Genomic DNA, 27939 nt, shown 5'->3' on the forward strand with positions numbered 1-27939 from the left:
CGCTGTCGCTTAGCAACGCATAAGTCACTGCCGCGGTTCTCCGCGCGCCCCTTTCTTGTCAGGGCTTACTCCCTGGTCTTCCCGTGAGGCTCCTCATTGCCTCGTGGCAGGCCGTAGGAGCCCATGGAGGGAAAGGAGGATAAGCAGCAGCAGTAAGTGCTGGGGTTTGTTTTTCTATTTCCCCTTCCGAAAAATGTTTTCCTACTTGGAGGGTTAAGTGAGATCCGAAAGGTGAGTCTTCGGGCCATCAGGGCTTTTCTTCTGCCAATCCCCTTCCTACCTCTCATTTCTAGTACTGAGAGCAATAATACTTTTTCAAACGCACTGTTTACTGGGCACCTACTATGTATCAGGCACTTTACATGCATAGCTTGGCCTAAAATTCTTGACGTCATCTTGAATCATCCACTACTTCTCACAGCCCACATGTAATTTATTAGCAAATTCTGTAGGCTTTACCTTTAAAATATATCCAGAATCCACCACAATTCATCACTTCCACCGTCATTACCACCCTGGCCCAAGGACCAGCGTCTCTTACCTGTACGCTGCAGAAGCCTTTGCTGCTCCCCTCGCCCCTCTGCAGCCTCCTCAATGCAGTCTTCTGAGTGGTCATTTTACAACATAAAGTTAGATCACGTTCTCCCTTGGCCATTGCAGAGGAAAAGCTAAGGCTCCTACAGCGGCCAATGGGGCCTACACAATGTGCGCCTTTGCCTCACTCGATCTTGTCTGCTCCTTGCCCCCCTCTCCTCCAGCACTGACTCCCTGCAACATCTGCAGTGGTTTTCAATGTGTGGTCCCCAGAACAGCATCAGCATCACCTGGGCGCTTATTTGAAATGCAGTTCTCAGGGGCTTCCCTCCACAGGCATACCAAATCAGAAACTCTAGAAGGGCATGATCATTGAGTTTTAACAAGACCTCCAGGTGATTCTGATGTACCCTAAATTTTGAGAACTGTTAAATCAAGCAGCTTGTTACAGCTTGTTATGGTGTGGAGCCAGGGGTATGTGCTTCCAAACCTGTATTTTTGTCACTAAAACAGTGGTTCTCAAATTTTAACATACATGAAAATCACCTAGAGAGCTGGTTAAAACAGTTTCCTGGGAACCTTCCCCAGAGATTATGATTTAGTAGGCTGGGAATGGGACTTGTGAATATGTATTTCTGACAAGCTGACAATTGATGCCAGGGCTGCTACTCCAGGAACTACGCTTGGAGAAGCACCGTCCTGAGGTCAGGTGCTTCTGCTTCCAGGCTTTGGCATTTACACCTCCCTCTGCTGGGATGTGCTTCCTTAGATATCCACTTAGCTCTCTCCCCTCTTTCCTGTCTTTTTTCAGTTGCCACCTTCATAACTCAGCCTCCACCTTATCTAAAAATGCCACCTACCTCCCATATACATGCACTTCTTTCCCCTATTCCCTGCTTTAAGTTTGTCCTTAGTACTTAACACCATCTAACAAACTATATATTTTACTTTTTATTTCTCAGCTGCCTTTACCCCCTAGAATGTAGGCGCTGTTTCTTTTGCTACTCCTTATCCTCAGTGCCTCAGACAGCACTGGACACATAGTAAATATTTATTGAAAGAATGAATGAATAAATAAATAAATAAATATTTATTGAAAGAATGAATTATTTAATGTTATTCTCACATGTCTCACCATAGGTATTATTGTCCTTATCATGCAAAAGATTGGAAACCAAGGCTCAGATAGTAAATGGCAGAGCTGGGATTCCAACCCAGGTCTGACTTATTTCAGAGCCCATTAGTATTTTTAACTGTGCTTCCCTTCTAGTAAGAGATTAATACAGAACCCGGTATTTCACATTTATGAGTCAATCTGTAGCCACTCACACCACAAATCCTTCATCACATGAATGCATCAGTATGTGAACAAATAGCTACGGTCCTTTCCTTAAGGCCTGATTCTAGTACAAATTTATTGTTGGATTACAACTATGAGAAGCAGATGGAAAAAACTGATGCCAGAAGTCTACAGTGATAAATCAATTAAGGCCTTTTAAAAAATTCATCTCTGGAAAGATAACAGAAAAACCTTCAAAGTAATTTACACTTTACCAGTAATCATTTTTTCCAAATCCCTTGCAGAGAGCAACTTCTGCTGGGATGGAGAGAACTGGAATCCAAGGGTACTGAATGTCGTGTGTGTTTTGGATGAGGGTTGGGTGTTCACAGCTAACACAAAGCCAGAGTGAAAAACTAGTCCGGCAGATTCACCAGGAATGTGTAAATAGTATAATGCCAATCTGTTTACCTGCAACAATCAGGACACTTGTCCAGATGTTGGGTACATAATGATGAATGAAACCCGATCGTCACCTTAATGGAATTTACGGGCTTGTACAGGATTATTTGTAGTGCTTACTAGAACATGTAAACAAAAAGTAGGTGCATAAATGATAAGTCGTAGTTTGTTATGAAAGAAATGAAAAAAGTACTAAAATAGAGAATACATGGAGTGGGGAGGGGGAAATCTAGGAAAAGTTTCTGAGGAGATGACTTCAGCTGAGACCTAAATGGTAATGAGCCAGCTGTTCAGGGAGCTGGGGAAGAGCAGATGCCCTGAGGGGAGAGGAGACTGGTGTGTTCCAGGAACTGCGAGTAGGCAGGCTGGCTGGAGAAGGGAAGGGAGAGAGGCTTGAGTGGTTGAAGAGATTAGCTGGAGCAGGGCCACACAGGGCCTCAGAACTGCGATAAGGAGGAAGTGTTTTATCGTAAATGCAGTGGAAAGCCACTGGAGGCTTTTAATTGAAAAAAATGACATGGGGTAGAAGAGATGGACCTGCTTTGGTTTGAAGTAAGGTAGGGCCATGGACAAAACTAAACAGAACTAATCACTTTCTCTATAAATTTCGAATCTTATTCACTCACCTTCCATGGGTCAGGACTTTGATTTTTTAAAATTTCTATGTAAAAAGAATCTAAATTCAAATATTTTGTTCTTGCCTTTACTTTTCAAGTATGCAAGATTTTAAAATACTCCTATTACTCCTTATTTAAAAGGAGGAAAATTTATAAACTATTCCTTTTAAAATATTTTTTAACATTTAAAAATTTCAATAATTTTTATTTTTGTTCCAGGGTAGTTATTAGAAGCAAAAAATGATGAAATTGAATTAGCTGTTCTGATGTCTGCACAGTGGTCTTTTCCTGAAAAGATAAATAATAGTGCTCATTTGTTAGCTTTTATAAGTTTGCCAGGTGAGCCTTTAAAATTAAATAGTTAACCTTGTCCAGATAGCTAAATATACTAGGTAACTAACTCTTAAAGAAGATGAGTTAAGATTAGCATGTAACTTAGGCACATGAATAAATACTGTAAACATAATTTGTAAGAATGATTAAATCACTACTCTTTCTTAACTCCAAGCAAATGAATCTGTACACTACATTGGTATATGGTAATAAATAATCACTATTAACACAAATCTCTTTATCTTTTATATAATTTTGAATGAGATGATACCCTCCCAAATTTTAATTGCACCAGCCCCTAATAGTTATTAATAAAGCCTAAATTGTCTTGACACTTGAAATATATTTAAATCTAATTTTATGTAATTATGACTGAGCACTGAAATGCTCATTGGATAAATGATATACTATTTAATTCTGTTTTTCAGACAGCATGAAATAGAAGATGTTGGTATACTGTATGTAACTGAAAAAAAAGAAGAAACGAAACATGAAAAAAAGCCTGGAAAAAGTATTCAACATTCAAAACCATGTGTTGGGAGAGGACGTGTATATTATGCTAAATTCATTAACACAAATGTAAGAACATGCAATGAACCAGTTCCCTACATAGATCCCAAAAACGAGCCAGATGATCAGGTTGGATTGATGTTCATTATTTACAAATATACATTTAGATTCAGAAGTGTTTTGCAGGATAATTTTGTCACAGACTACTTAAAGGATGTGACAGATCTCAGACTAATATTTTTTATACTCCAATAGTTAAAAGCAGTAAGCTGGAAGTATCCTCACTGATAATCTTGCATACAAACTATATATATAGGGAAGGAATCCAAATAATTGTTTTTCTAGATCGGGTCAGATTATAGTCATTCAGCGGTGCTTGTGGGTAGGAGGGGTTATTTTTTATTTTATTTTTTTTGCGGTACGCGGGCCTCTCACTGTTGTGGCCTCTCCCGTTGCGGAGCACAGGCTCCGGGCGCGCAGGCTCAGCGGCCATGGCTCACGGGCCCAGTCGCTCCACGGCACGTGGGATCTTTCCGGACCGGGACACGAACCCGTGTCCCCTGCATCGGCAGGCGGACTCTCAACCACTGCGCCACCAGGGAAGCCCCAGGAGGGGTTATTGAAGAAATCTCTAATATTGTATTTGTGACAGATAATATAAAAATTTCCCATGATACTCAGTAATTCAGATACTTTCTATAAAATAGCTACCGTTTATTGAAAGTGTATGAAGTGCTAGGAATGAGATAAGTGTTTTGTATAAGTTATATCCTTTAATCTGCACAACTTCTAGGAGGTATTATTGGAAATAGTTTAGATGATAACATGCTCTAATATAGTAAATTAACATACCTGAGATTACATAGTAAGCAAATGTCACAGTCATGTTTCTGATCCAGGACTGTTGGTTTAGACAAATCACACTTTTATTCACTATCATATTAAATATATTCCATTCTTTTTTTTAGAATCAGGTTCGTTGAGGTATAATTTATTGTATTAATTTCCTATGTTGCTGTTACAAATTACCACAAACTTAAACAATGGCTTAAAGCAACACAAATTTATTCTCAACAGTTCTGAAGCTCAAAAGTACGTAATCAATCTCATTGTCTATTGGGAGAGCTGGTTCCTTCGGGAGGCTCTAAGGAAGAATCCATTTCCTTGCCTTTTCCTCCTTCTAGAGGTTGCCTGCCTTGGCTCATGGCCCCTTCTTCAAAGCCAGCAACATACTATCTTCAAATCTATGACGGACTTCCCTGCCTCCTTCTTCTAAGGACCCTTGTTATTGTATTGGGGTCCTCAGAAGAAGAGAGTCTGGGATAATCTCTCCTTATCAAAATCCTTAACTTAATCACAGCTGCAAAGTCCCTTTTGCCATGTAAGTTTAGATGTAGTTGTGATTTAACTCAACATTTAAATGGAGATTGCTTTTCCTGAGCTCTCTTTACACTGATAACATCAACTGTTCTTGTCACGAAACAGCACACCATGGCCCTGTGTGTGAATGTGAGAGCTTCTGGGGGCAGAAATTCCTGTAGTCAAAAATGCTTTAATATCATGTAGTAAACCCTTACAAGGGCAGTTTTAAGGCTATTTTGTTTTATAAACAAATAATTATTGAACATTTAAAAGATATTGATAGGGGCTTCTCTGGTGGCGCAGTGGTTGAGAGTCCGCCTGCCGATGCAGGGGACACGGGTTCGTGCCCCCGCCTGGGAAGATCCCACATGCCGCGGAGTGGCTGGGTCCGTGAGCCATGGCCGCTGAGCCTGCGCGTCCGGAGCCTGTGCTCCGCAACGGGAGAGGCCACGGCAGTGAGAGGCCCGCGTACCGCAAAAAATAAAAAAAAATAAAAAATAAAAGATATTGATAGAACATGCCTCTGGGGGAAATAAATGTGGTACAGAAATCCAGCTTAGTGAAGTCCTCATAATTCTTGCAAAAGTTAATGAATGACTCTCCTGAGCTCTAGTTCAAGGCCAAGTTTAAACCAAACTGTTAACCCATCCTGAACCCCATAAGGAAAAGAAGCTGGTTTGAGAAGAGAAATATGAAACAAAGAAATTTAAAAATAAATCTAATTTTCTCTTGTTCCTACTTTGTAGGTGTCTTGAAAAAAATAAATGTACAGAAGTGTTAGTAGCTTGCTCTATCAACAAGACTGGGTGATAGCAGCAGTAGAATCTTTGTTTATTAGTGCTCAAAGCTCCATGAGTCAAAGACCTTAAACAGGTGGTGAAAGTGAGTTTGAAATGAAGTAAGAGGATAGGTAAGAGAGGTTCACAGTGGCTGAACGAGGAGGGCTGAACAAGGAGGTACAAAGATCAAAGATGCATCACGGAGCTAAGTGTTCACGTTGGGCATGGAGTGAAGGGAATGGTCATTTTTAAACAAAACTAAACCTACCCCCTCCAACAACAACAAAAAACCCTTAAATGTACTCATTTCCAAGTACCCAAGGAGTAATAAAGAATGCTCATTTCACATATTTGTAAACTTTGTTCTTTTATTTAAGATGACAGTTTTCTTTTTAAAGGTTAGCTTGGTTTAAAAAAATTAACTGGGCTTTCTATCTAGCCCAGAGATAAACCCACACACATATGGTCACCTTATCTTTGATAAAGGAGGCAGGAATGTACAGTGGAGAAAGGACGGCCTCTTCAATAAGTGGTGCTGGGAAAACTGGACAGGTACATGTAAAAGTATGAGATTAGATCACTCCTTAACACCATACACAAAAATAAGCTCAAAATGGAGTAAAGACCTAAATGTAAGGCCAGAAACTATCAAACTCTTAGAGGAAAACATAGGCAGAACACTCTATGCCATAAATCACAGCAAGATCCTTTTTGACCCACGTCCTAGAGAAATGGAAATAAAACCAAAAATAAACAAATGGGACCTAATGAAACTTCAAAGCTTTTGCACAGCAAAGGAAACCATAAACAAGACCAAAAGACAACCCTCAGAATGGGAGAAAATATTTGCAAATGAAGCAACTGACAAAGGATTAATCTCCAAAATTTATAAGCAGCTCATGCAGCTCAACAGCAAAAAAACAAACAACCCAATCCAAAAATGGGCAGAAGACCTAAATAGACATTTCTCCAAAGAAGATATACAGACTGCCAACAAACACATGAAAGAATACTCAACATCATTAATCATTAGAGAAATGCAAATCAAAACTACAATGAGATATCATCTCACACCAGTCAGAATGGCCATCATCAAAAAATCTAGAAACAATAAATGCTGGAGAGAGTGTGGAGAAAAGGGAACACTCTTGCACTGCTGGTGGGAATGTGAATTGGTACAGCCACTATGGAGAACAGTTTGGAGGTTCCTTAAAAAACTACAAATAGAACTACCATATGACCCAGCAATCCCACTGCTGGGCCTATACCCTGAGAAAACCATAATTCAAAAAGAGACATGTACCAAAATGTTCATTGCAGCTCTATTTACAATAGCCCGGAGATGGAAACAACCTAAGTGTCCATCATCGGATGAATGGATAAAGAAGATGTGGCACATATATACAATGGAATATTACTCAGCCATAAAAAGAAGCGAAATTGAGCTATTTGTAATGAGGTGGATAGACCTAGAGTCTGTCATACAGAGTGAAGTAAGTCAGAAAGAGAAAGACAAATACCGTATGCTAACACATATATATAGAATTTAAGAAAAAAAATGTCATGAAGAACCTAGGGGTAAAACAGGAATAAATACAAAGACCTACTGAGAATGGACTTGAGGATATGGGGAGGGGGAAGGGTAAACTGTGACAAAGTGAGAGAGAGGCCTGGACATATATACACTACCAAGTGTAAGGTAGATAGCTAGTGGAAAGCAGTCGCATAGCACAGGGAGATCAGCTCGGTGCTTTGTGACCGAGTGGAGGGGTGGGATAGGGAGGGTGGGAGGGAGGGAGACGCAAGAGGGAAGGGATATGGGAACAGATGTGTATGTATAACTGATTCACTTTGTTATAAAGCAGAAACTAATACACCATTGTGAAGCAATTATACTCCAATAAAGTAAAAAAATAAAATAATAAAATAATAAAAATAAAAAAATAGTATAGTGAAAAAAAATTAACTGGCTTATAGTAATACTGGCTTTAAAATATAAGTAAAGAAAATAAAGTTGCCTAAATATTTCAATTGACATATATCTGTTGTCTTATGTATTTTGCTAAGAAAATATCTTTAGAATACCAGATTGGTCGGTTTTATTTATTTACAAGATTTTTAAATGAAATAATCAATTATACAGTTCTACATAGGGACATAAAATTGGTGGTGCTAGAAGAAATAAAAAGGAGCTTTAGCTCAGTTATTTCCAATGAAAACTAATTTGGTTGTCTGTGTTTTTAAATATTAGTAAACATTGATATTTCAAAAAAGATTATACTGGGTCAGTATTTTCCAAAATGTATTTTTTTGGAGCACTAGTCCTTGCCAATGTGCTCAATAAAATAAAGTTCCGAAGTCAGATATGTTTTGGAAAACCTGTATTTTTATACACCCTTCTCAGAGCTTCACAATTCACATTAGTAGATAAAGGTTCTTGAGAAATCCTGTGGTAAACTTGTTTAACTCAGTATTTGTCAAATTTCTTTAACTATGGAAACCTCTTTTATATAACACCTATTAATATGCTGCAGAACCAGTGTTCCACAGAACACAGTGCAGGAATAACTGTTATTGTGAACTGTTATTATGAATTGCTTAAAAAGAGGTATTTTTCAGCATTCTTTCTGGTCCACAACAAAACATAGAGGAACGTAGATACAGTGTAACTCTAGTGTTTGCTATAACACAACAAATTTTTTAAAGCCACTGAGCTTTACTAAAAAAAATATGATACTCTATGTGTAAGGTGTTGTCAAAAGTCCACATTTCCCTAAGAATCCATAAAGTATAATTTGATGTCCACAGATCACCACACCACCACGAGCAGCAGCAGCCATCTTGGCCAGGGTGCCACAGAGCTTGGCACACCACCTCTTATATTCTCTTAACTGGTTCCTCCAGGATACCCCACTTACTTTTTACTACATTTCCCCTAGGATTCTCCCTTAGTTTCCCAAAGAATGGAAGTAAGTAATGTTTACTGATGCATTTCTGAAGGCAAAGGGCTGACAGAAGTATAACATAGAGAGCGCCGCACGGTGGTTTCCAAATGTGGCTAAGGGGCCAACAGCACAATGGCTCTTAGGCCTTCCAGCAGCCAGGGTTATAGGGAGCCTTGTCATCAGGAATCACCAGGCACCTCCCTACCATGGAGCCCCATTGACAGACATCCTGTGGCAGGAAAAGAGACAGGCTTTGGCCTGGAAGGGAGGACTTCATCCTCTCTCTGGGTGCAAAGTTTTGGGAACAACTCTTTCTGTAGGCAGAACCCCCTCTACAATCTGCAAGATGTAGTCTGACCCCCAAAACCTAGGCAAAGCAATAACATAGAGGACCTTTCCCGGTTTGGTTTATTTAATCATAAATAATTCCACATGCACCTCTCAATCCAATGTAAGTGATGGTACACAGAGCAGTAAATTTTTATCCTTAGTCTTTCTCTTCAGTGTGAGGTGAAGGAAAAAAATAAACCTCTGCCTTTACCTTTTGTCTTATAATCTCTCTGAGCAAATGCTTGGACCAAAAAGGCATGCACATGTGCCTGGGTGCATACACACTCTCTTCCAGGAAGGAACCAGACTTTTCAGGCATAGAGCAGACTATCCAGAAATAGAAAAGATAAACACAACAGTTTTTGAACTGTAGCATTTCATTCTCCTGAAGTGAAGATTCATCCAATTGACAACACTAATCAGAACACTCACCAACTATAAGGGTCTTGAAGTCATCAATCACACTTCAGAAAAAACTGCTTATTATTTCCTTTATACGTATTTGTGAAACCAAAGAGACCATTTTGGTAAAATTCTAAATTCAAGTCTTCTTGAAAGATGAATTATCCCTGCTTTAAGGTAGCTTTTGCACTACACTCTTGTTTAAGAAAAAAATTGAAGTCTGCCAGACATCATGGTTCACTTATTCCAGAGTCACTTCTCCAGTAACTTGGATGTTAGCAAAATAAGTTTCAGATCAACAAAAGAAGATATAAAGAGTACGCCTTAAAACCTTGTCATAGAGGATTTCTCAGGATATTTACTTAGAGCCTCTTTATTTTTATTTTTGAAATAATTTAAATAAATTTGTGTTTATCTGGCTTTGCCTTCCACAGCAGATTTCCCATAGCAATGTAGCACAGAAATTAGAGGCATGCACAGACAAACGACAGACTGAATTGAGGCGGCTCTGCTACCTGTTAGTGATATACCTTGGGGAAGTTACTTTATCTCCCAGCAGTTTTCTCATCTGTACAGTGGGTGTACCCACCTCATAGAATTGTGATGAGAATAAGTGAGAAAAGGCCTAGACCTTGGAGCATAATAAGCACCGTGGTAATCACAGAGTAGGGAAGAGCTGCAAGAAGCAGGCACTCTGACAACAGTAAGACGTGACTATTTTGAGCCAGAGAGTGAAAAGACACCATCTGTGTAGTGATATGTTCTAGAATTCCTAGGATCTACATCAAGTAGATGTAATTCACCTTTAAGTCCATTCTGAAAAACGAGGCATTGGCTGATCTTTCCTTCTCTCCAAAATTCCCCACTTCCTACATTTCCTTGATTTCTGCAAACATTCATTTTTACCCCTGGTTACAGGTTGTCATTGGCCTAGAAACTGGCCCTCATTTCCAGTTGCAAAGTGAGTTCTGACTCTGTCTTCATCTGTGCAGGGCTTAGTGCTCTCTTTGGTTCATGTCCATCCCATCTTTTTCAGGTTGAAGATAACTTCCTTTAATGAAGAACCTAAAGTTGAAGAGCTCTGACTTTCAGCTCTAAGCAGGGTACTCTTCTCCAAATTCTAAGCCTTTCCTTGATTTCTTGCTGCAACAGAATTTTTTCCCACAGAACACCCTATTTTTGCTGCTTGGTATATTTCATGAATCTCTTCTAAGCTTCTTGACAGTCTCCTGACAAGCTGACTCCGTTAAAGTGTTTCTCCTTTGAATCTGATTTTGTGCACTGCTTGTACACACACCTGTCTCCTTGAAAACTAAGCTCATTTGAAAGCCAACTGCCTATGTAGCCACACAAGTTTCTTTAGATGCCTCCTTCTTTTTATATCAATGGAGCTTCAATTGTATTTTCAGAATTTAACTAGAATCTCATATTTATCCACCTTGAATCATATTTTAAAGTCTCTGACAATGCAATCATAGTTGATCTTTTAAAAGGCTGATCTCTTCCCTTAAAGCCCCAGGTAGGTGTTGGAACATACCCAAGGTTACTTTCATTCTCTAATATCCAAGGACTCTGAGGTGTCAAGTTCCCTTTTCCCAAGGTTCTCTTCTACCTGATCAACCAGATTAAAAAAATTTTTTTTAGTCAGTACTAAGTTGAGTAACAATTCACCTCACTGCTTTCTGAACTTCTAAGAGATCAAACGTGCTAACGAAGAAGCTTCATTTCCTACATACTTAGTTCAGGTTTTATTATCAGAAATTCAGTAACATTGGAGATATTTCTGCTTAGAACAAGGTTTCTCAAACTGAATCATTAGTGAGTTATAAATCAATGTGGACTGCAACCAGCATTATGAGATGAAATAGAAAAGTAATATAATAGAAAAACAGCCAAGTGCACTGCGTGTAGTAAGAATAAGTATTGTTTTGTGAAACCTCTAGTTTTATGTATATGTATGCAGTGGGTATTCTTGCATGACATAAAATGTATTTCATGGTGTGGGTCATGGACTAAAAACTTTGAAAACCACCATCTTAGATGATAATACATTATTTGTATTGCCATAACGAAAAGTATAGAAAAGTTTTAGATTAAATCATGTTTACTATATACATATGCATACGTGTGTACATATGCATATTTGTATATACATAAATGGTAGTACAAAACATAGAAACATAACTATTTTGTTGATTTTTACCATTCCATCTGTTGATAGAAGGTAGTTTAAGAAATTAGCAGCTGTATTTTAGCTAAAATTATATGATAATGCATTTTTAGGTGCCTCTTAGGAAATACAGTCTTTATGAAAATATATTTAGTCCTAGATTTCAGAACTCTATTTTAGTACTAGAAAATCCAATAACTTGTTGAATCAAATTACTGAGCAACAAACACATGAAAATGAAAATGTCCTACAGTATCCAATTTTGTGTTTCCATTTTTTTTTTCCATGAAGGGTGACTGGTGGTCACATGGTAAAGGACTAGAAAATCCCTTCCAACCACCTTATGACACTAAGAGCACCCAGAGGAGTGACTTTAAAAAACCAACATGTCCATTTGTTTCTCCAGTCAAATATAGCAAGTTGCAAATGCCTTCTTATGGAATAGGTAAGGTTAGCAGTTCTCCACAGTCTCAGGTTACTGCTATCAAATTAAGATGTATTATATGTGCTTGCACCTCCTGGGAAAATTAGTCCTCTACAGGAGTTGAAAATATACATGCAGCAAGTGCAGCCCTTGACAAGTTTGTTCCTTATCCCTTCCTAGTGGATAACTTAGCTCCACATATGTTTAATACAACATAATAAAAATTGTAATGTTCATTGATAACACCAGCTTCCAAGTCAGAAATTTAGTAGCATTCTGCTCATTATTGCCAGCAAACTTTAAAAATTATAACTGTTAGGCAACACTATAGGGCAGTATTTTTCAAAGTGCGCATGGAGGGGCACTGGTTTTTGTTGTTTGTTTTTGTTTTTTAATTTTTGAATTTTATTTTATTTTTTTTATACAGCAGGTTCTTATTAGTTCTCTATTTTATACATATTAGTGTATACAGTTCATCCCACCACCACCACCACCACCACCCCACCCCACTTTCCCCCCTTGGTGTCCATATGTTTGTTCTCTACATCTGTGTCTCTATTTCTGCCCTGCAAACTGGTTCATCTGTGCCATTTTTCTAGGTTCCACATATATGTGTTAATATACAGTATTTGTTTTTCTCTTTCTGACTTACTTCACTCTGTATGACAGTCTCTAGATCCATCCATGTCTCTACAAATGACCCAATTTCATTCCCTTTTATGGCTGAGTAATATTTCATTGTATATATCTACCACATCTTCTTTATCCATTCGTCTGTCGATGGGCATTTAGGTTGCTTCCATGACCTGGCTATTGTAAACAGTGCTGCTATGAACATTTTGGTACATGACTCTTTTTGAATTATGGTTTTCTCTGGGTATATGCCCAGTAGTGGGATTGCTGGGTCATATGGTAATTCAATTTTAGTTTTTTAAGGAACCTCGATACTGTTCTCCATAGTGGCTGTATCAATTTACATTCCCACCAACAATGCAAGAGGGTTTCCTTTTCTCCACACCCTCTCCAGCATTTGTTGTTTGTAGATTTTCTGATGAGGGGTACTAGTTTTTATGATGTTTATAGCTACTGCTCAAAAAACAGGGGAAGTCAAATAAGTTTTGGAAAAACTGAATTTATAAAGTTAAACAGTTTTGTGTGTGTGTGTGTTTTACTACAGAACTCTTAAAACCCTTATTCTAGGGCCTCCCTGGTGGCGCAGTGGTTAAGAGTCCGCCTGCCGATGCAGGGGATACGGGTTCGTGCCCCGTCTGGGAGGATCCCATATGCCGCAGAGCGGCTGGGCCCGTGAGCCATGGCCGCTGGGCCTGCGCATCCGGAGCCTGTGCTCCGCAATGGGAGAGGCCACAACAGTGAGAGGCCCACATACCGCAAAAAAAAAAAAAAAAACCCTTATTCTAAGCATAAGCATAATGAATTTCCAAGAAGAGGAATAAAGAATGCTATGTTTTCCCAATATTGACAACTTTACCTTTTTTCAGATCATCTCACATGACTGGTATCCCAGAAAACGTAATATAGGAAATACTGTTCTATACAGTATTCATACATTTTGAGATCTAAAATTTGTTTTACCTGACAATGTCATTACAATAATCTAGGTTTTTCACATTTATTCAAGTTGTATCTGTTTCTTAACCCAGTACTACTCATCTCTACTGCAGGAGTAGAATTTTTAGCAAGTCTTAAAGAAGTGCAGAATCAAGTCCAAACAAAAATGTATTTATTGAATACCTGCTCTGTTCTCACCCCATACAAAAGTTCACGAGATAAACATCAAATTTTCTGAACACGACAGTAGGCAGTGAAGGATTACTTTTAGACATCAACAGTCCCTCAGTTTTAGCCTTCTGGCCTCTGTGATTGGCCAGTCTAGTTAAGGATACAAAGGGCAGCTAGATTGAAGGTCAGGATATTAGAAAATGGTCATATTTAACATGATTTCCACCTCAAGGGTGGTAATTAATAGGGAGGGCCAACTATTAGATAGTCTGTAACAATTGGCATCTCTTTTAGAAAGGTAATAAAATTTCCAATTCTGATTCAAGATGGTAGACTGAGCACAAACATCTAAATCCCCTGCCTCCCAAGACCCTATCGAATGATAGCAAAGCAGTCAACCCATAAAGGGCCCATAAAGGTGAAAAGAATGGAAGGAAGAGCTTTCTGGATTTTGAGAAGGAATGGAAGACTGTTGATGGATAAAAAAGAACAAAGAAGCAATAGCCTAGAATATACAGAAGGAGATGCAGTGAAGAAGAGCCAATCTGCCTGAAAACAAACAAAACAAAACAAAACAAAACAAAAAGTATCTGAAGGCTCAGTCAGCAGACAAAGCATAACAGAAATGCGGGAGGGGAGAATCAGAGGGTTAGTTGAAAGTCTGTTTCTTAAATAACTGCTCCAGTCATGAGCACTCTACCCTCTCCCAACATTAAGAATGCTAGAGCCCATTGTCTCAGCTAGATGTCAACTACCACACTAGTTACTTTAGTATTTCAAACTGGTCTCCTATCCTATTCTTAATTTATGAATGGCAACCAAAGATTAGAATTATGCCAAATTATATTTTTTTTAGGTCTGGAGGATAAAATCAAGGAAATATCACAGAACATAAAACAACAACAAAACCTTAGAAAATATGAGAGAATAAAAGCAAAATGGAGAATCAGTCTTGGAGGTCCAACTTTTCTGGAGCTCCAGAAAAGAGTAAAAATGAAGGTGAGATAATTATATCCACACATAATATCTATTAAGCATATACTATTTGCCAGGTACTTTATGGAACTTTCTAAATGTTTACTCATTCAATTCTCACACCAACCCTATGGCATATAATAGTATAGTAATACTATTAATACTCTCATTTTTCAGATGAGAAAGCAAGCACAGAGTTTAAATAATTTGCCCAAGGCTACATAACAAATAATTGGTGTTTGAACTTAGTCTGACTCTAGTACCTGTAAAAATAGCCAGTACTCTACACAGCTTCTAGAAAAATAATAAGAAGATAGTTTCCCGACATAAAGAAGAGCCATTGAAAGGGTCTACTGAGTGTATCTAAGTATGAAGGGAAAAAAGATACACACCTATACATCATTATGAAATTGCAAAACAATAATTATAAAGAGAAGATTCCAGAAGTTTCCATTAAAAGAAAACTAAGTCACCACCTAAGGAATAAGTATATGGAATCAAGCAACACGGACGGAAGAGCACAATGGAGCTAATGTCTTCAAAGTTCTCAGGGGAAATCATTTTTAACCTAGAAAAGAGGATTTATTTGACATGTACACTAGAACCTTTTTTTTCCCCAAGTGGCACTGGGCATTGGACCCACTGAGAAAGAAATGTAGTCCTAGCACCACATTTGGCTCTTAAGTGAACAAAATTCATATAATTATATTTTAAGTGCTATTTAGTAGTTAACTTTTAGTGTCATTCTATAGACACAATATGGAAAATGTAATTATGGTTACAGATCAGAATTATGTTATCAGCTTTAAGAAGAAAAATAAATATACAGTTGACAGAAGATGGGAAGTAGAAGAGGAGAAGGGTACTAATATCACTATTTAACATATGAGTCCTCAAGAGAGACTACCCAAAATAGATGAAACACGGAATAGAAGATTAAGGCTGAAGTCAAAGGAATTAATACAAGTACCAATTTCTCTCTCCAGCCCTGGCTTTTTTCCTGAGCTTCAAGCCTGCATATCCAACCAACTACTTAACATCTCTTCTTGGATAATTAATCTCCTTTTCAAGCTTAACATGGCTAGAATAGAACATTTCATTTTGCCCATCTAAACCTATCCCCCCATCTCAATTAATGTCATTTCTATTCCCCCAGATGCTCAAGTTTTGATACCTAGAAGTCATTCTAAAACTCCCTACCCTCTACAGCCAATCCATCTTGACACCTCTATCTCCAAATTCTATCCCAAATTATCTTACCAGTGTAGTGAAGCCACTACTATCCTGCTTCCTTTCTTCCTCCTCCATAATGTTTTCCACACCATTGTCAGACAGATCTTTTAAAAACATGAAGGACATCACTCTTCCCCTTTGGAGGCTTTAGCTACTTCTCACTGTTTGTAGAGTAAATTTCAAATTCTTTGCCATGGCCTACATGGTCCTATTTGACGTGCCAAATCTACCTAAGTCTCCTATTGCTCCTGATAGCTTGGTATGGGGATTTAGAGAAGGGGCACATAACTCAGACCAAGGAGGTAGAGAATACTCTCTGAAAGTCATGCTTGTTTCAGAACCAGTTTATGCCTGTGTACTTGTTACTGTATTTCTATAACTTAATTACATATTATAAATTAAAATCTGAGTAAGAAAAAAAGCAGTTGTTTCCATAAAACATTCAAAGTTGAATACTTTACAAAGACTTGCTAAAAGGTTAATCACTAACTTTAAAAATGCTAATTAAGCATGGGTAAAATAACTATAAAAGAAGAGCTAGAGTGAATTTTTTAAATCTTGAAAGACGCTGTACTCATTTTCCTTCAAATGCATCCTTAAGTTTCCATTCTGTGTTAAAGAAACGGAAAATGAAAAGGATACATTAGGGGTGTGGTTTGTGCAAGAAATACAAAGTGGAATTCCAACCAACAGACACTTCCTCAAAGAAAATGCCTTTGCACTTCAATAAAATTTTGGTGAATGAACTGGTTAAAGGAAAATAAGTATGGTTTACATAATTTTCTATGATTCTTTCCCTTAACTGACTTTTTTGTTAACTAACCAGTCAGGTCTCAGTACTTTCTCATAAGGAGCAGTTGTTTCCTCTCTAGTTCAATAAGGGATGTGGTGGAAGATGAGACAGAAAGATAGGCTTTGTTCTAGGATGATCAGGCAGGGCCCGGCCATTTCATAAGGAAACAACCATAATCAGGGTCTGTAGGCCTGTCAATTTTCCCTTAGAGGAATCCTCCAAGCCTCTGCCTGGAGTGGAGGACAGAAAATCTGGGAGTCCCTCAAACAATCTTCAGTTTACAGCTTCGACTTGTACCAGTTCCCATGCTCCCTGCCTCAGAAGCGTCTGATGCCTCCAATTCCCGAGCCTCACTGGAAGGCTGTGGCATGAATTGGCTTGATTTTCACCCCCCCTCCTCCTCCACAAGCCCTTAGCTTCCAGTTTACTGGACTCTACTCAACTCAATTGCCACTTATCCATCTGCTTTCCAGCTTCCAAATTTGTTAATATCTTTGTTCGCATTTAGTTCTCTTTTTTCCTTAAGGCTTTAAGCCCTTTTAATTTCTTTACTATCATTGTACTATCTTCTTCCTCTCTCTCTCTGTCTCTGTTCTTTTACTGGTATTTCTCATTGCCAAAATCATTATTATATTCCAGGTCCTACCACTATGCCCAGACTCAACAAATATTTATTGATTAGTTTAATGATAATTACATATTATTCAACAGATTAAAGTCATAATGTAATTTTAACTAATATACACACCACAATATGAACATGCAATTTATTCATATTTTAGATGGTGTTTGGGTACTAGATGAGAATGATATTTAAAAGAAAATATTTTATGTAACATTTAAAAATATGTATATAAACTAGTCTGTGTATGCCAGATTTTTAATGTATATATATATGTGTGTATACATATATGCATATAGACAGAAAATGTGTATATAAACATGCATTAATAGCAAAAGTCATCTCATAGTCATTCTGTTCCATCAGCCCACTTAATTACGCCTGGTTTTTGGCATTTCAGCAATGTCATCTTGTACTGATAATGAAAGTGCCCTTTATGTCTTGTACCACCACACAATTTCCTGGCTGCCATCCATGGTCAGTTCAACAAACGGCTATGCTCCACCATATCTGCGTCCCTGTAAGAATGAGTGTTCACTTTGGGTTTTATATAATAAAACTTTATAAATTGGAAAAGCTGATCTAATTGGTAAAGGAGGTGTTTCATACTTAAATAAAACTTCAGCTGTTTATCAATTACTTGATATTTTAACATTCTTTAAAATTGTGAATTCAGATAGGGTGCTAAAAATATTTTTCTAAAATAGGTTTTAGTTTGTGTTGCTTCTTTTGCATCAGGTATAACATAACAATGATTTCTTGCTACAGTTGTATTCAAGTTTCTCTTTTTCACTCTATTGTGAAAATCTGTACTGTTATTTTTACATTAATAATCCTTTTATGTAAGATGAAAATAAATACTACTTAGAAGAACGGGGTTTCTAATAGAAAAATAATACTAATGAATGTTTTTAAGTAGATACAAATGAAAAGTTAAGAAAATTTCTCAAAACAAAAGCTGCTAAATCTGCATCAATATGAGGAGCAAGTTGTGTGTTTGAATAAATCCTGGCTTTGTTGATAAAATATAGATGGCTAGACACCAACTTGCTTGGTGTATCCTTGTTTGGAAAATTCCTATTTTAATTAGAAGTTTCCAAGAAACAGAGAGTGGATTTCAAACATTCTTCATAGACTTTGGCTTACTTTTTGTAAGTCTCATCTAACAAGGCTTCTTTTAAGTAATTATTTTGGGTCCGATTTGAATTCTTGAGTAGAGTAACCACTAAGAACTTGAATATCTTCTTTGATGTTTTCCCACTTAGATGATCTTCACTATTGTGGGCTTCTTTAAAAATCACATATATTTGCATAAATGAACATGGTAGTTATGTCTACTTTTTTTTTTTTTTTTTTTTGCTGTATGCAGGCCTCTCACTGTTGTGGCCTCTCCCATTGCGGAGCACAGGCTCCGGACGCGCAAGCTCAGTGGCCATGGCTCACAGGCCCAGTCGCTCCGCGGCATGTGGGATCTTCCCGGACTGGGGCACGAACCCATGTCCCGTGCATCGGCAGGTGGACTCTCAACCACTGCTCCACCAGGGAAGCCCCTTATGTCTACTTTTAATGGGTATAATGCCTGGGTAAGGAACTTCTTTCTGTAACAGTTATATTACCTTTCTTGCCCCTTTATTAGTCCCCATGAAGGTATTTTTTTAAGTTATTATTTTCAAGATTCTGGGAGGTTCTATATCACTATATAAAAGATGATTCATTTTAATTGACTTCCTCTGAAGTCTTTCTGTTTGTTATCTGCATAACAAGTCAGTCCAACATTTAGTTGCTTAAAACAATCATTTTATTTGCTCATGATTCTGCAGTCTGGGCTGGGCTCAGGTGGGCAGTCGTGGCTGAATTTAGTTGGTAGGTTGTCTGGAAACTGAACTCAGCTGGGACACTGGAATGATTGGGCCTGTCCTTCTCCGTTTGGTCTCTGCATGTGGTTTCTCCAGCAGGGTAGATGGAACTGGCATAGTATTGCTTCTGCCACATCCTATTGGTTGAAGCTAATCACAAGGCCAGTGCACATTCACAAGGGGACTGTACAAGGATGCCAATACTGGGAGGCCTGATTCTCTGGGGCCACCAATGTAACACCTTACTTCAATGTCTTTAAATAGTCCTTTCCATGAGAGTTTAGGAATGGCCAACTCTTCACTTTTCTTTGTCTGAAAAGGTCTTTAAATTGCCCTCACTCTTTAATAGATGAAAGTATAGCTGGGTATAGAATTCTAGATTCATAGTTACTTAGCTTTTACACTAGGAAGGTATTATTCCATTGTCATCTGGATTCTATTGTTATGTCAGGTCTGAAAGCAGTCCAGTTGTTAATCCTTTGAAGGTAACTTGTTTCAGTAGAAGATTGTTTATGTTCTATGGGAGTCTTTGCATACAGAAAAGTTATTTATATTTATTTATGGTTAAATTAATATTTCTAGTTTTATTTTTTATTTTTTTGATTAAATTTTTCATTGATATTTAAATGATTTATAAACAGTCTTCCAAATATGGAGAGTTGTTGAAAAGGATAGTTCTCTTTTTTTTTTTTTTTGCCTTATAACAAATTTAATCAGTTATACATATACATATGTTTCCATATCCCCTCCCTTTTGCGTCTCCCTCCCACCCTCCCCACCCCACCCCTCCAGGCGGTCACAAAGCACCGAGCTGATCTCCCTGTGCTATGCGGCTGCTTCCCACTAGCTATCTACCTTACGTTTGGTAGTGTATATATGTCCATGCCGCTCTTTCACTTTGTCACAGCTTACCCTTCCCCCTCCCCATATCCTCAAGTCCATTCTCTATCAGGTCTGCGTCCTTATTCCTGTCTTACCCCTATGCTCTTCATGACATTTTTTTTTCTTAAATTCCATATATATGTGTTAGCATACAGTATTTGTCTTTCTCTTTCTGACTTACTTCACTCTGTATGACAGACTCTAGGTCTATCCACCTCATTACAAATAGCTCAATTTCATTTCTTTTTATGGCTGAGTAATATTCCATTGTATATATGTGCCACATCTTAATATTTCTAGTTTTAACATTATAAATTTAAAAATATTTCTTTAAGCCCTTAATTTTTAAATATTATATAATATTAGAATAGTAAGTTTCACTTGTTCTTTGATGTTTAATTAACTCAGCTTGAACAAATGAAATACTCCTTAACAATGACTTATTTACAAACATCGTCAATTAAATTCCATTAATATTTTAAACAGCATTTGTTGATTTAATTATATTCTGTTTTCCTCTTAACACTTTAAATACCTAACAAGGAAAATGTAGAACTTTGGCAATCAAAACCTTCCCAAACAATTAAAAAACTCTTGTAATAAGAATTAATAAGACCCTGATACATTAAAAAAATTTAAAAATACATAAAATTAAATTTAAAAAAAACCTTTCCCAAACAATTAAAAAATTCTTGTAAATCTAATAAATTAAACCTATAAATATAGTAAATACAGATATGTCAAACATTTTAATTCTGTTTATAAACTTAATCATTTCTTTAAAACTGTCAACACTAGAAAACTATTAGATCAAATTTTCTTCTGACATATTATATAACAAATTATAGATTTAATTGTATTTGCTTTATCATCTCTACATTTAATCCCAAACCTTCCCAAAATTAAAAGACTTATTGAATATTTATTTTAGAAGAACTGTGTTGGTTGGTAGAATACTGGTTTTGAATATTAGTAAAGTATTAAAGTATTTGTTTTGAAAAAAAGTTACCCTGTGACCAATCTTTGTTACCCTATATGAAAAATATACAATATACTATTTGTATTAAATCTAGTTTATGGTGAGGTATTTTTGTTATCATTACAGAGGGCTTTTAATGATGATAGAGATTTTGCTCTATGCATTTCTCTCACTAAGAAGACATCAATTTGGTAACCTAAATTCATCATACTTTAAGTTTTCCTTATAGTAGGTAGATATGACCTGTGTTGTCCAAGGATAGGTTCCTGTGTAGGAAATTGCTGGCATTGGATTCTAAGCAGGTAGGAGGCATAAAAGTTTCTAGTTTGGGTCAGCTTCTTGTTTGCCCCAACTATTATTGCCATTAAGGGCAGCTGCCCTGGTAAACAATTGCCCTTGATTGTTTTTGACAAATGCCTTTGGGGGAAAGGCTATTTACACTAAGAGAGGCTGAGTCATTGTCTATAAAGACAAGCCCTAGGAATGGAGTTTCCAAAGGACTGCCAGCCAGGTTAAATAACAATTCTTTGAGTTCATGTTTATGGGAAGTTCCAAAGCCTGTGGTTCCTTCCAGTGGCTTCTAAGTAAGCTTCTTGCTGATTTTCACCATAAATTCAGGGCTGTTTGTTTCCAAGGCTTATGACAAGGTGGGGGGAGGGGCATGAAAACTGGGCCAAAGGCCTGCTTTTATTATAGAGATTAAGCCATTTTTCTTGAATAAATGCTTCTCAGATTGTTGCAAGCCTTTGGTTAATTTCCAAAGTTCTGAAAAAGTTGATTTTGATTATTTTTGTCAATGTTCTCATTGCTTTCACGGAGAAGCAGTTATTTTGGAGGTTTTTACTCTGCCATTCCCACTGACGTCCTATCCCTTTTAGTTTTCATGCTACAAATATTTTTTCCCAACCTATCATCTCTGTTAACTTTGCTCATGGTGTACAGAAATAAATTTTGATGTAATCAAGTTTATTAAGTTTTCACCTATGGTTTGTGCATTGGGTGTTTATGACGAGTTTTCCTACCCTTAGGTCACAAAAATATTCTCCTACATTTTCTTCTCTTGGTTTTATCATTTTACCTTCCATAATTATGTATTTAACTCTATAGCCTAGCTTTATGTGCAGTATTAAATAGGGAACCTATTCCATTTTTTTTCCATGCAGTGAGCAAGTTTTCTGGATACCATCTACTAAACAATCTACACTTCTGTCATTAACTTGGGAGACCTCCTTAACTGTATGTTAGGGTTTCCTATATGAATATGTCTGTCTCTGAACTCAGTCCTTGGATCATTACTAAAATGTTTTAATGATATAGATTTTTAGCTTGTCTTAATATCTGATAGGGAAATTCCTCATTCTTTGCTCTTCCTTTTTGCAGTTAAGCTCTCGATTTATGGACCTTTATTTTTCCATTTCAACTTTGGAATTTATGACATTTCTCAAAATATCCAGCTAGAATTCTGATTGAGTTGTGTTGACATTATAGATTAATTTAGGAAAAACTGTCACCTTTACAGTAACATACTATCCCATCCTATCTAAGGGAATGGAAAGTCTATTCAGCTCAATTTTTGTCTTTGAGTTAAAAATTTTTCTCTATAGAGGTCTTGTGAAGTCTTTCTAGAAACTTTATACTGTATAGTTTTATTGCTACAGGGACTGTATCTTATTTTTCCTTTTGTTTTCTAGTAGGTTATTTTTATTATAGCAAAATGCTTTTGATTTTTGTACACTTATCTGCTTGCCTTGCTACACCCTTATTCTAATTATTGATTCTAGTGGTTTTTCTATTCAGGTAATTATATTACCTACAAATAATGACAGTTTTTTCTTTTCCTTTGCAATCATTATACTTTTTTCATTTTTTATAATATTCACCAGAATCTCCATTAATATGTTAAACAGTAGAATTTTAGTTCTGAGTTATTATAGGTGTAATACTTATTTTTCTGTTCTTTAGTCATTGTCTTTTTAAGGAGGCAAAACGTTTTGTTATTTTCTTCCATATACCTTAGGCACCCTCCTTGATTTATTTCTATTCTTATTTGAGTTCTTCCTCTAGAAATTTTTTTGAAGTGGTCTGTTTATGGGGAAATATTCTGAGGCCTTCTTTGCCTCCCAGTATTCTTTAATTTTAATTTTGGCTTCATGGTTAAATGACAGTTTGGTTGGATATTAAAATTCCAGGCTTAAAGTTTTTTTCCCTTTAATATTTAAAAAATATTAATAAGTTATTATGTGTCCAATGTTGTCAAATATGATATAAATCTGCTTCTTACTCCTTTGTAGGTAATCTACCTCTCCTCTTTGAAACATTTAGAATTTTTTCTTTGTCTCAGATGACCTTAAATTTCTCTATAAAGTGTCTTACATGTGAGTTATTTCTTATCTACCATGCAGGACTGGGAGGAGAGTGAGCCAAGTGAGAGGTCTAGGGTGCAAACTGTAAGGAGGCACTCACTCCCAGGATCATGCAAGTGCCTCCTTACATTTTGCATCCCATGAGCCTCACTTGCCTCATCTTACTCCTGGCCCTGCTACCTGTTTGGTAATCTATGAGCCCTTTCAATCTGAGGTCTTTGGGCTTTCTTTAATTCTTATGTATTTATCATCCTTATTTCTTTAAACATTTTCTTTTCTCTGTTTCTTTTTCTAGGTTTCCTAGATTCTAGTGTTGGTATTTCTACCATAAATGTCTCTTAGCTTTTCTATCTTTATTTCTTTATCCTTTCCAGATTCCTTTGGGAAAGTTTCTCAGTCTGATTTTCTAGTTCATAAATCTTTTTATCTCACCATTTCTACTTCAACTATTATATTTTTATTTCTAATATTTTACATGATTCTTTTTTATGATCTCTTATTCTTGCTTTATATTAAGGATACCTCCTGTACCTTTGAGTATATTTGTTATGCTTATTTTACTCTTGGTACATAGGTTCTAATAATTCTGCTTCACATAATGTACGTTTTAAATCTTATTGTCTTTCTTTTAAAGTGTCCCTCTAGTTTATCTTAGGTCATATTCCCCAAGGGGAATTATCAGCCCTGTGTGGGCAAAGGCTAAAGACCAGGGTCTGGCTTGTGTACCTCTCAATGAATTTAAGGAAAGAAGATGAAGGTCAGGCTGGAGAGGGTCAGGCCTGACAAAACCAGTTTTGACCATCTCCATTTGTTGTCCCTATTTGAGACCAAACCTCTACTCAGGGCTCCACTCCTTTCCCCTTTAAACTCCTAAAAAGAGTCATCACTGAGAGAAGGCAATCTCTTGATGTTCTTAATCCACCAGCACTGACAGTTGCTCTGGGAGTGCTGGAGAAGGAAATGCCCAAGGGGCTGCATGCATCCATTTTCATCAGCTCCTTACCCTGGAGGGATTTCTGTGCTGCTCCAATGTTACTAAGTTGACAACACATGGCTAGACAGTTGCTGCCAGTTTCTGCCGCCCTGAGGCAAACAGTAATCTTCCCAAAGCAATGTGGGAGAAAGTCAAGAGCAGATTTTAAAAGCTCTCCCAACCTATTCTCTACTATCTACATCTGATCTCCCTACCCTCCAGCCCAAGCTGCCACCAACCCTTCATAGCAGTTTATTAAACCCTTTGGTTTTCTCCCAGCATTTTGATAGTTCATCACATTCATGCTTCTCCTCTTCCATGGTTTCCCTTTTGTCAGGATGCAAAAGAGCTTGCCCCTTGCCTAACTTAGAAGTCCCTTTCTAATTTGACCCAGCATTCTAGAGACTTTATAAACATTGTCTTTAATCCTCACAGCTCTGAAAGCAAATTATTATTATCCCCATTTTAGAGAGAAGAAATTGAATCTCAGTTAAGTGATTGTCCAAAGTGACACAACTAGGAAATGCAGTAGAGCTGGAATTTGAAAGCACATCTATCTTATCCCAAAGCCCATGCTTTGGATACTCCATTAACCCCATCTGATTAATGCCTAAATTTAGAGCTGCTTCATTTTATTCAAAGAGTTACCAGACTATGTTCCTGGAAACACTAACATTCTGTGAGCCAGACCATGGCATTCACCCCAAAACTGATAGTCTTTTCTGACTTGGTGGAAAAATATAACTTATGGTTAGAATTTCTCAATGTAATAGTTGTCCACAAATTTATGTTGAATCTTTGGCACCTGCTCTCTTTTGTGTGCTAGCAAATCCTAAAAGAAAGGTAATGATTAAGTAGAAAATGAGTTTTTCCCTGCTAGCTAGAAAAGATTGCCATCTCACATTATGTAATATATAAATATTGGAATAATTATCATTCTAGCTAGTAAAATTAGTTTATATCAATGTCTGAATATTGAATTAAATTCATGAATGCTTAATAAATGTGAATTTACTAACATATTTTTCCTTCTTATATATCCTCCCTAATTTTAAAGTCATGGTTTTTCAAATTTAAATTTTATTTTTTAATAGTTAATACGGGCATACAGTACAAAATTCAAATGGTACAATAGGGAAAAGAGTGAAAGTGAATCCACCCTTCTCCACCTCTGTCCTCCAGCCAGCTAATTCTCTCCCCCTGCAACAACCACTGTTATCAGTTTCTTGTTATCACTCCATAGATATGGTAGGTGTACATATTATCTTATGTATATATTTTTCTATAAAAGGGAGACATTTTAAATTTTTTCCTTGACAGAATTTTATGTCACTAAACTGGGTGTTACTCTGACTCCTTATATAACGTTGTGTGCTAAAAGCAAAACTAAAGTGAGTTTTTTAAATTATTAAAAATTTTAAACATAGAGAAACCAATATAATGAACCCCTATATAGCTATTACACAGATTGAAAGATTATTTTTAAGAGTGATTTTTAAAGAATTTAATACTCTCACAAATTTTCAGAGCCTTTGTCAATGGGAAATGAAAAGAATTGTGTGTTCAACTCTAAGTGCAGTAGCCCTGGAATCTTCCAGTTCATTTGTCAGTGCTAGCAGGGAGCAACTTACGCATAAATTTCTCAAAGCCTTTTCAGTCGTAAAAATAAGTTGAGAAATAAATTGTACTTATGCTTTCCCTAACACTTTGGTTAGTATATGTGCAGGAAGCAGATCTAACAGTTGATTTTTAAAAGCCATTATTACATTATTATTAGTTTTTAAAATTACTAGCAATTCCACATGTGGGGCTAATTTGGTTGTTTTCATTTGGTTCTTTTCATGGAGAAAGAATGATGAATCTACTATTGTATTATTTAGATGTGTTTAGGTAACCTTTCATACTTAAAAGAATTTAGTTTCATTTACATTTTTGATAAAGCAAAAATATTATAAATACTGATTACATTTCCATATACAAATCTTTTATCCTGACTTCACAAAATCTCTTTTTTTCCCCTTAGTTCCACTTGCCTCTCCTGATGCATCAGCAGAACTCCAAAAGAATTTTATAGAACGCATCTCTTTTTCACATCAATATGATGCCAGGAAAACACCCAATGAGCCCATCCGGGGAAAGGTGAGTCAGTATTTAGAATCAATTACTTAATACTTTATGATGGGATAGATTTATGGTAGAACTCTTATCCTTTCAAGTCATAATCATATTTCTCAAAGTTGATTTAAACAAACTAACATGGTTATTAGGAGGATAAAATCTTAACCACATGCCATAGTCAAAACTAAAGAATGATGTCATAATTTTGGATCAGTCTTTGGAATTTGGTTCAAATTATTAAAATCATTCACTTAAGGTAATATCAAAGCAACTTGCTAAATTTTTTGATATGCTTATGTATGTGTGTGGCAGGGGGATGCATATAAGTTTTATAAATTGAACAGTAATGTAATAGTCAATTGCTGGATTTTTTCCCAACTACAGATGTTTGTTTTCATATTTCACCATAGTTAATAATAAAAACATTTCACAACAACTATTAGTTGTTGGAAGTAATAGATATTTATGACGCAATCATAAATCCTTAGGTCTATGAACTGCAGTTTCTATTGTATCCATAGCAACCTGCAGAGCAAGAAATGAAATTGGATATGAATAGTCTCATACAATTCAAATGACAGAAAAATTGAGAATGGGAGATAATGAGATGCCACTCCTTTGACTTTCTGTTTTTCCCTTCCTGTTCACTTTCTGGTGCACCCTTCTTCATAATTTGTTTAAATGGTTCACCAATACTTATTATGCTTCCGTCTTCAGTTTTGAACTAAGGTGACAGCCAGTGAAGAGGCAGAGAAATAAGTGCCTGCTTCAATCAGGACTTGAGCTAATACATGAACTCAGGTCACAGCTGCATCTTCCAGCAACTTGTGTGCCCTGGTTAACGTCAACTTTGTTTTCCTTTCCAGCGACATGGAGTTTTTGTGCAGACAGAGATAAAACCAGGGAGTAGGCCAACAGTTCCTAAGAGAACAGAGGTATTACTGAATGCTCCAGGGTCATGCTCATCAGAACAGTCCAAAAAAACAGAGAAAGGAAACTCAGCGGAAAGCAAAATGATCTCACCCGGTCTCTGCCGACAAAATTCCCAGGAGTTGTTAGAGACTAAAACTCACTTATCAGAAACAGACGTCAGAGAGGCAGCCAACACATGTCCCAGAAGTCTTGAGAGAAGGGAGAAGACTGCAGACATCTTTCAAATAACTGCAGTAAATGCTCTTCTCACCAGGCATGATTCTTTAAGTCCACCAATAAAAAGTCAGGATAAATCAGGATAAACTACCTTCTTCAAATAAAAACA

The 27939-nt window shown here is 36.8% G+C and overlaps 1 protein-coding gene across 1 annotated transcript; it reads left to right on the top strand.

Annotated features, from left to right (window-relative positions):
- Positions 1–123: 123 nt before the first annotated feature.
- Positions 124–27916, top strand: C14H2orf73 (chromosome 14 C2orf73 homolog). Its single transcript, XM_060117857.1, has 5 exons — positions 124–149; positions 3654–3864; positions 12015–12168; positions 26587–26702; positions 27548–27916. Exons 1-5 carry the CDS (start codon positions 124–126, stop codon positions 27914–27916), a joined length of 876 nt encoding a protein of 291 aa, XP_059973840.1.
- The last annotated feature ends 23 nt before the right edge of the window (positions 27917–27939 follow it).

This window comes from Mesoplodon densirostris, chromosome 14, assembly GCF_025265405.1.
Source record: "Mesoplodon densirostris isolate mMesDen1 chromosome 14, mMesDen1 primary haplotype, whole genome shotgun sequence".
In the NCBI taxonomy this organism is placed as follows: Eukaryota; Metazoa; Chordata; class Mammalia; order Artiodactyla; family Ziphiidae; genus Mesoplodon; species Mesoplodon densirostris.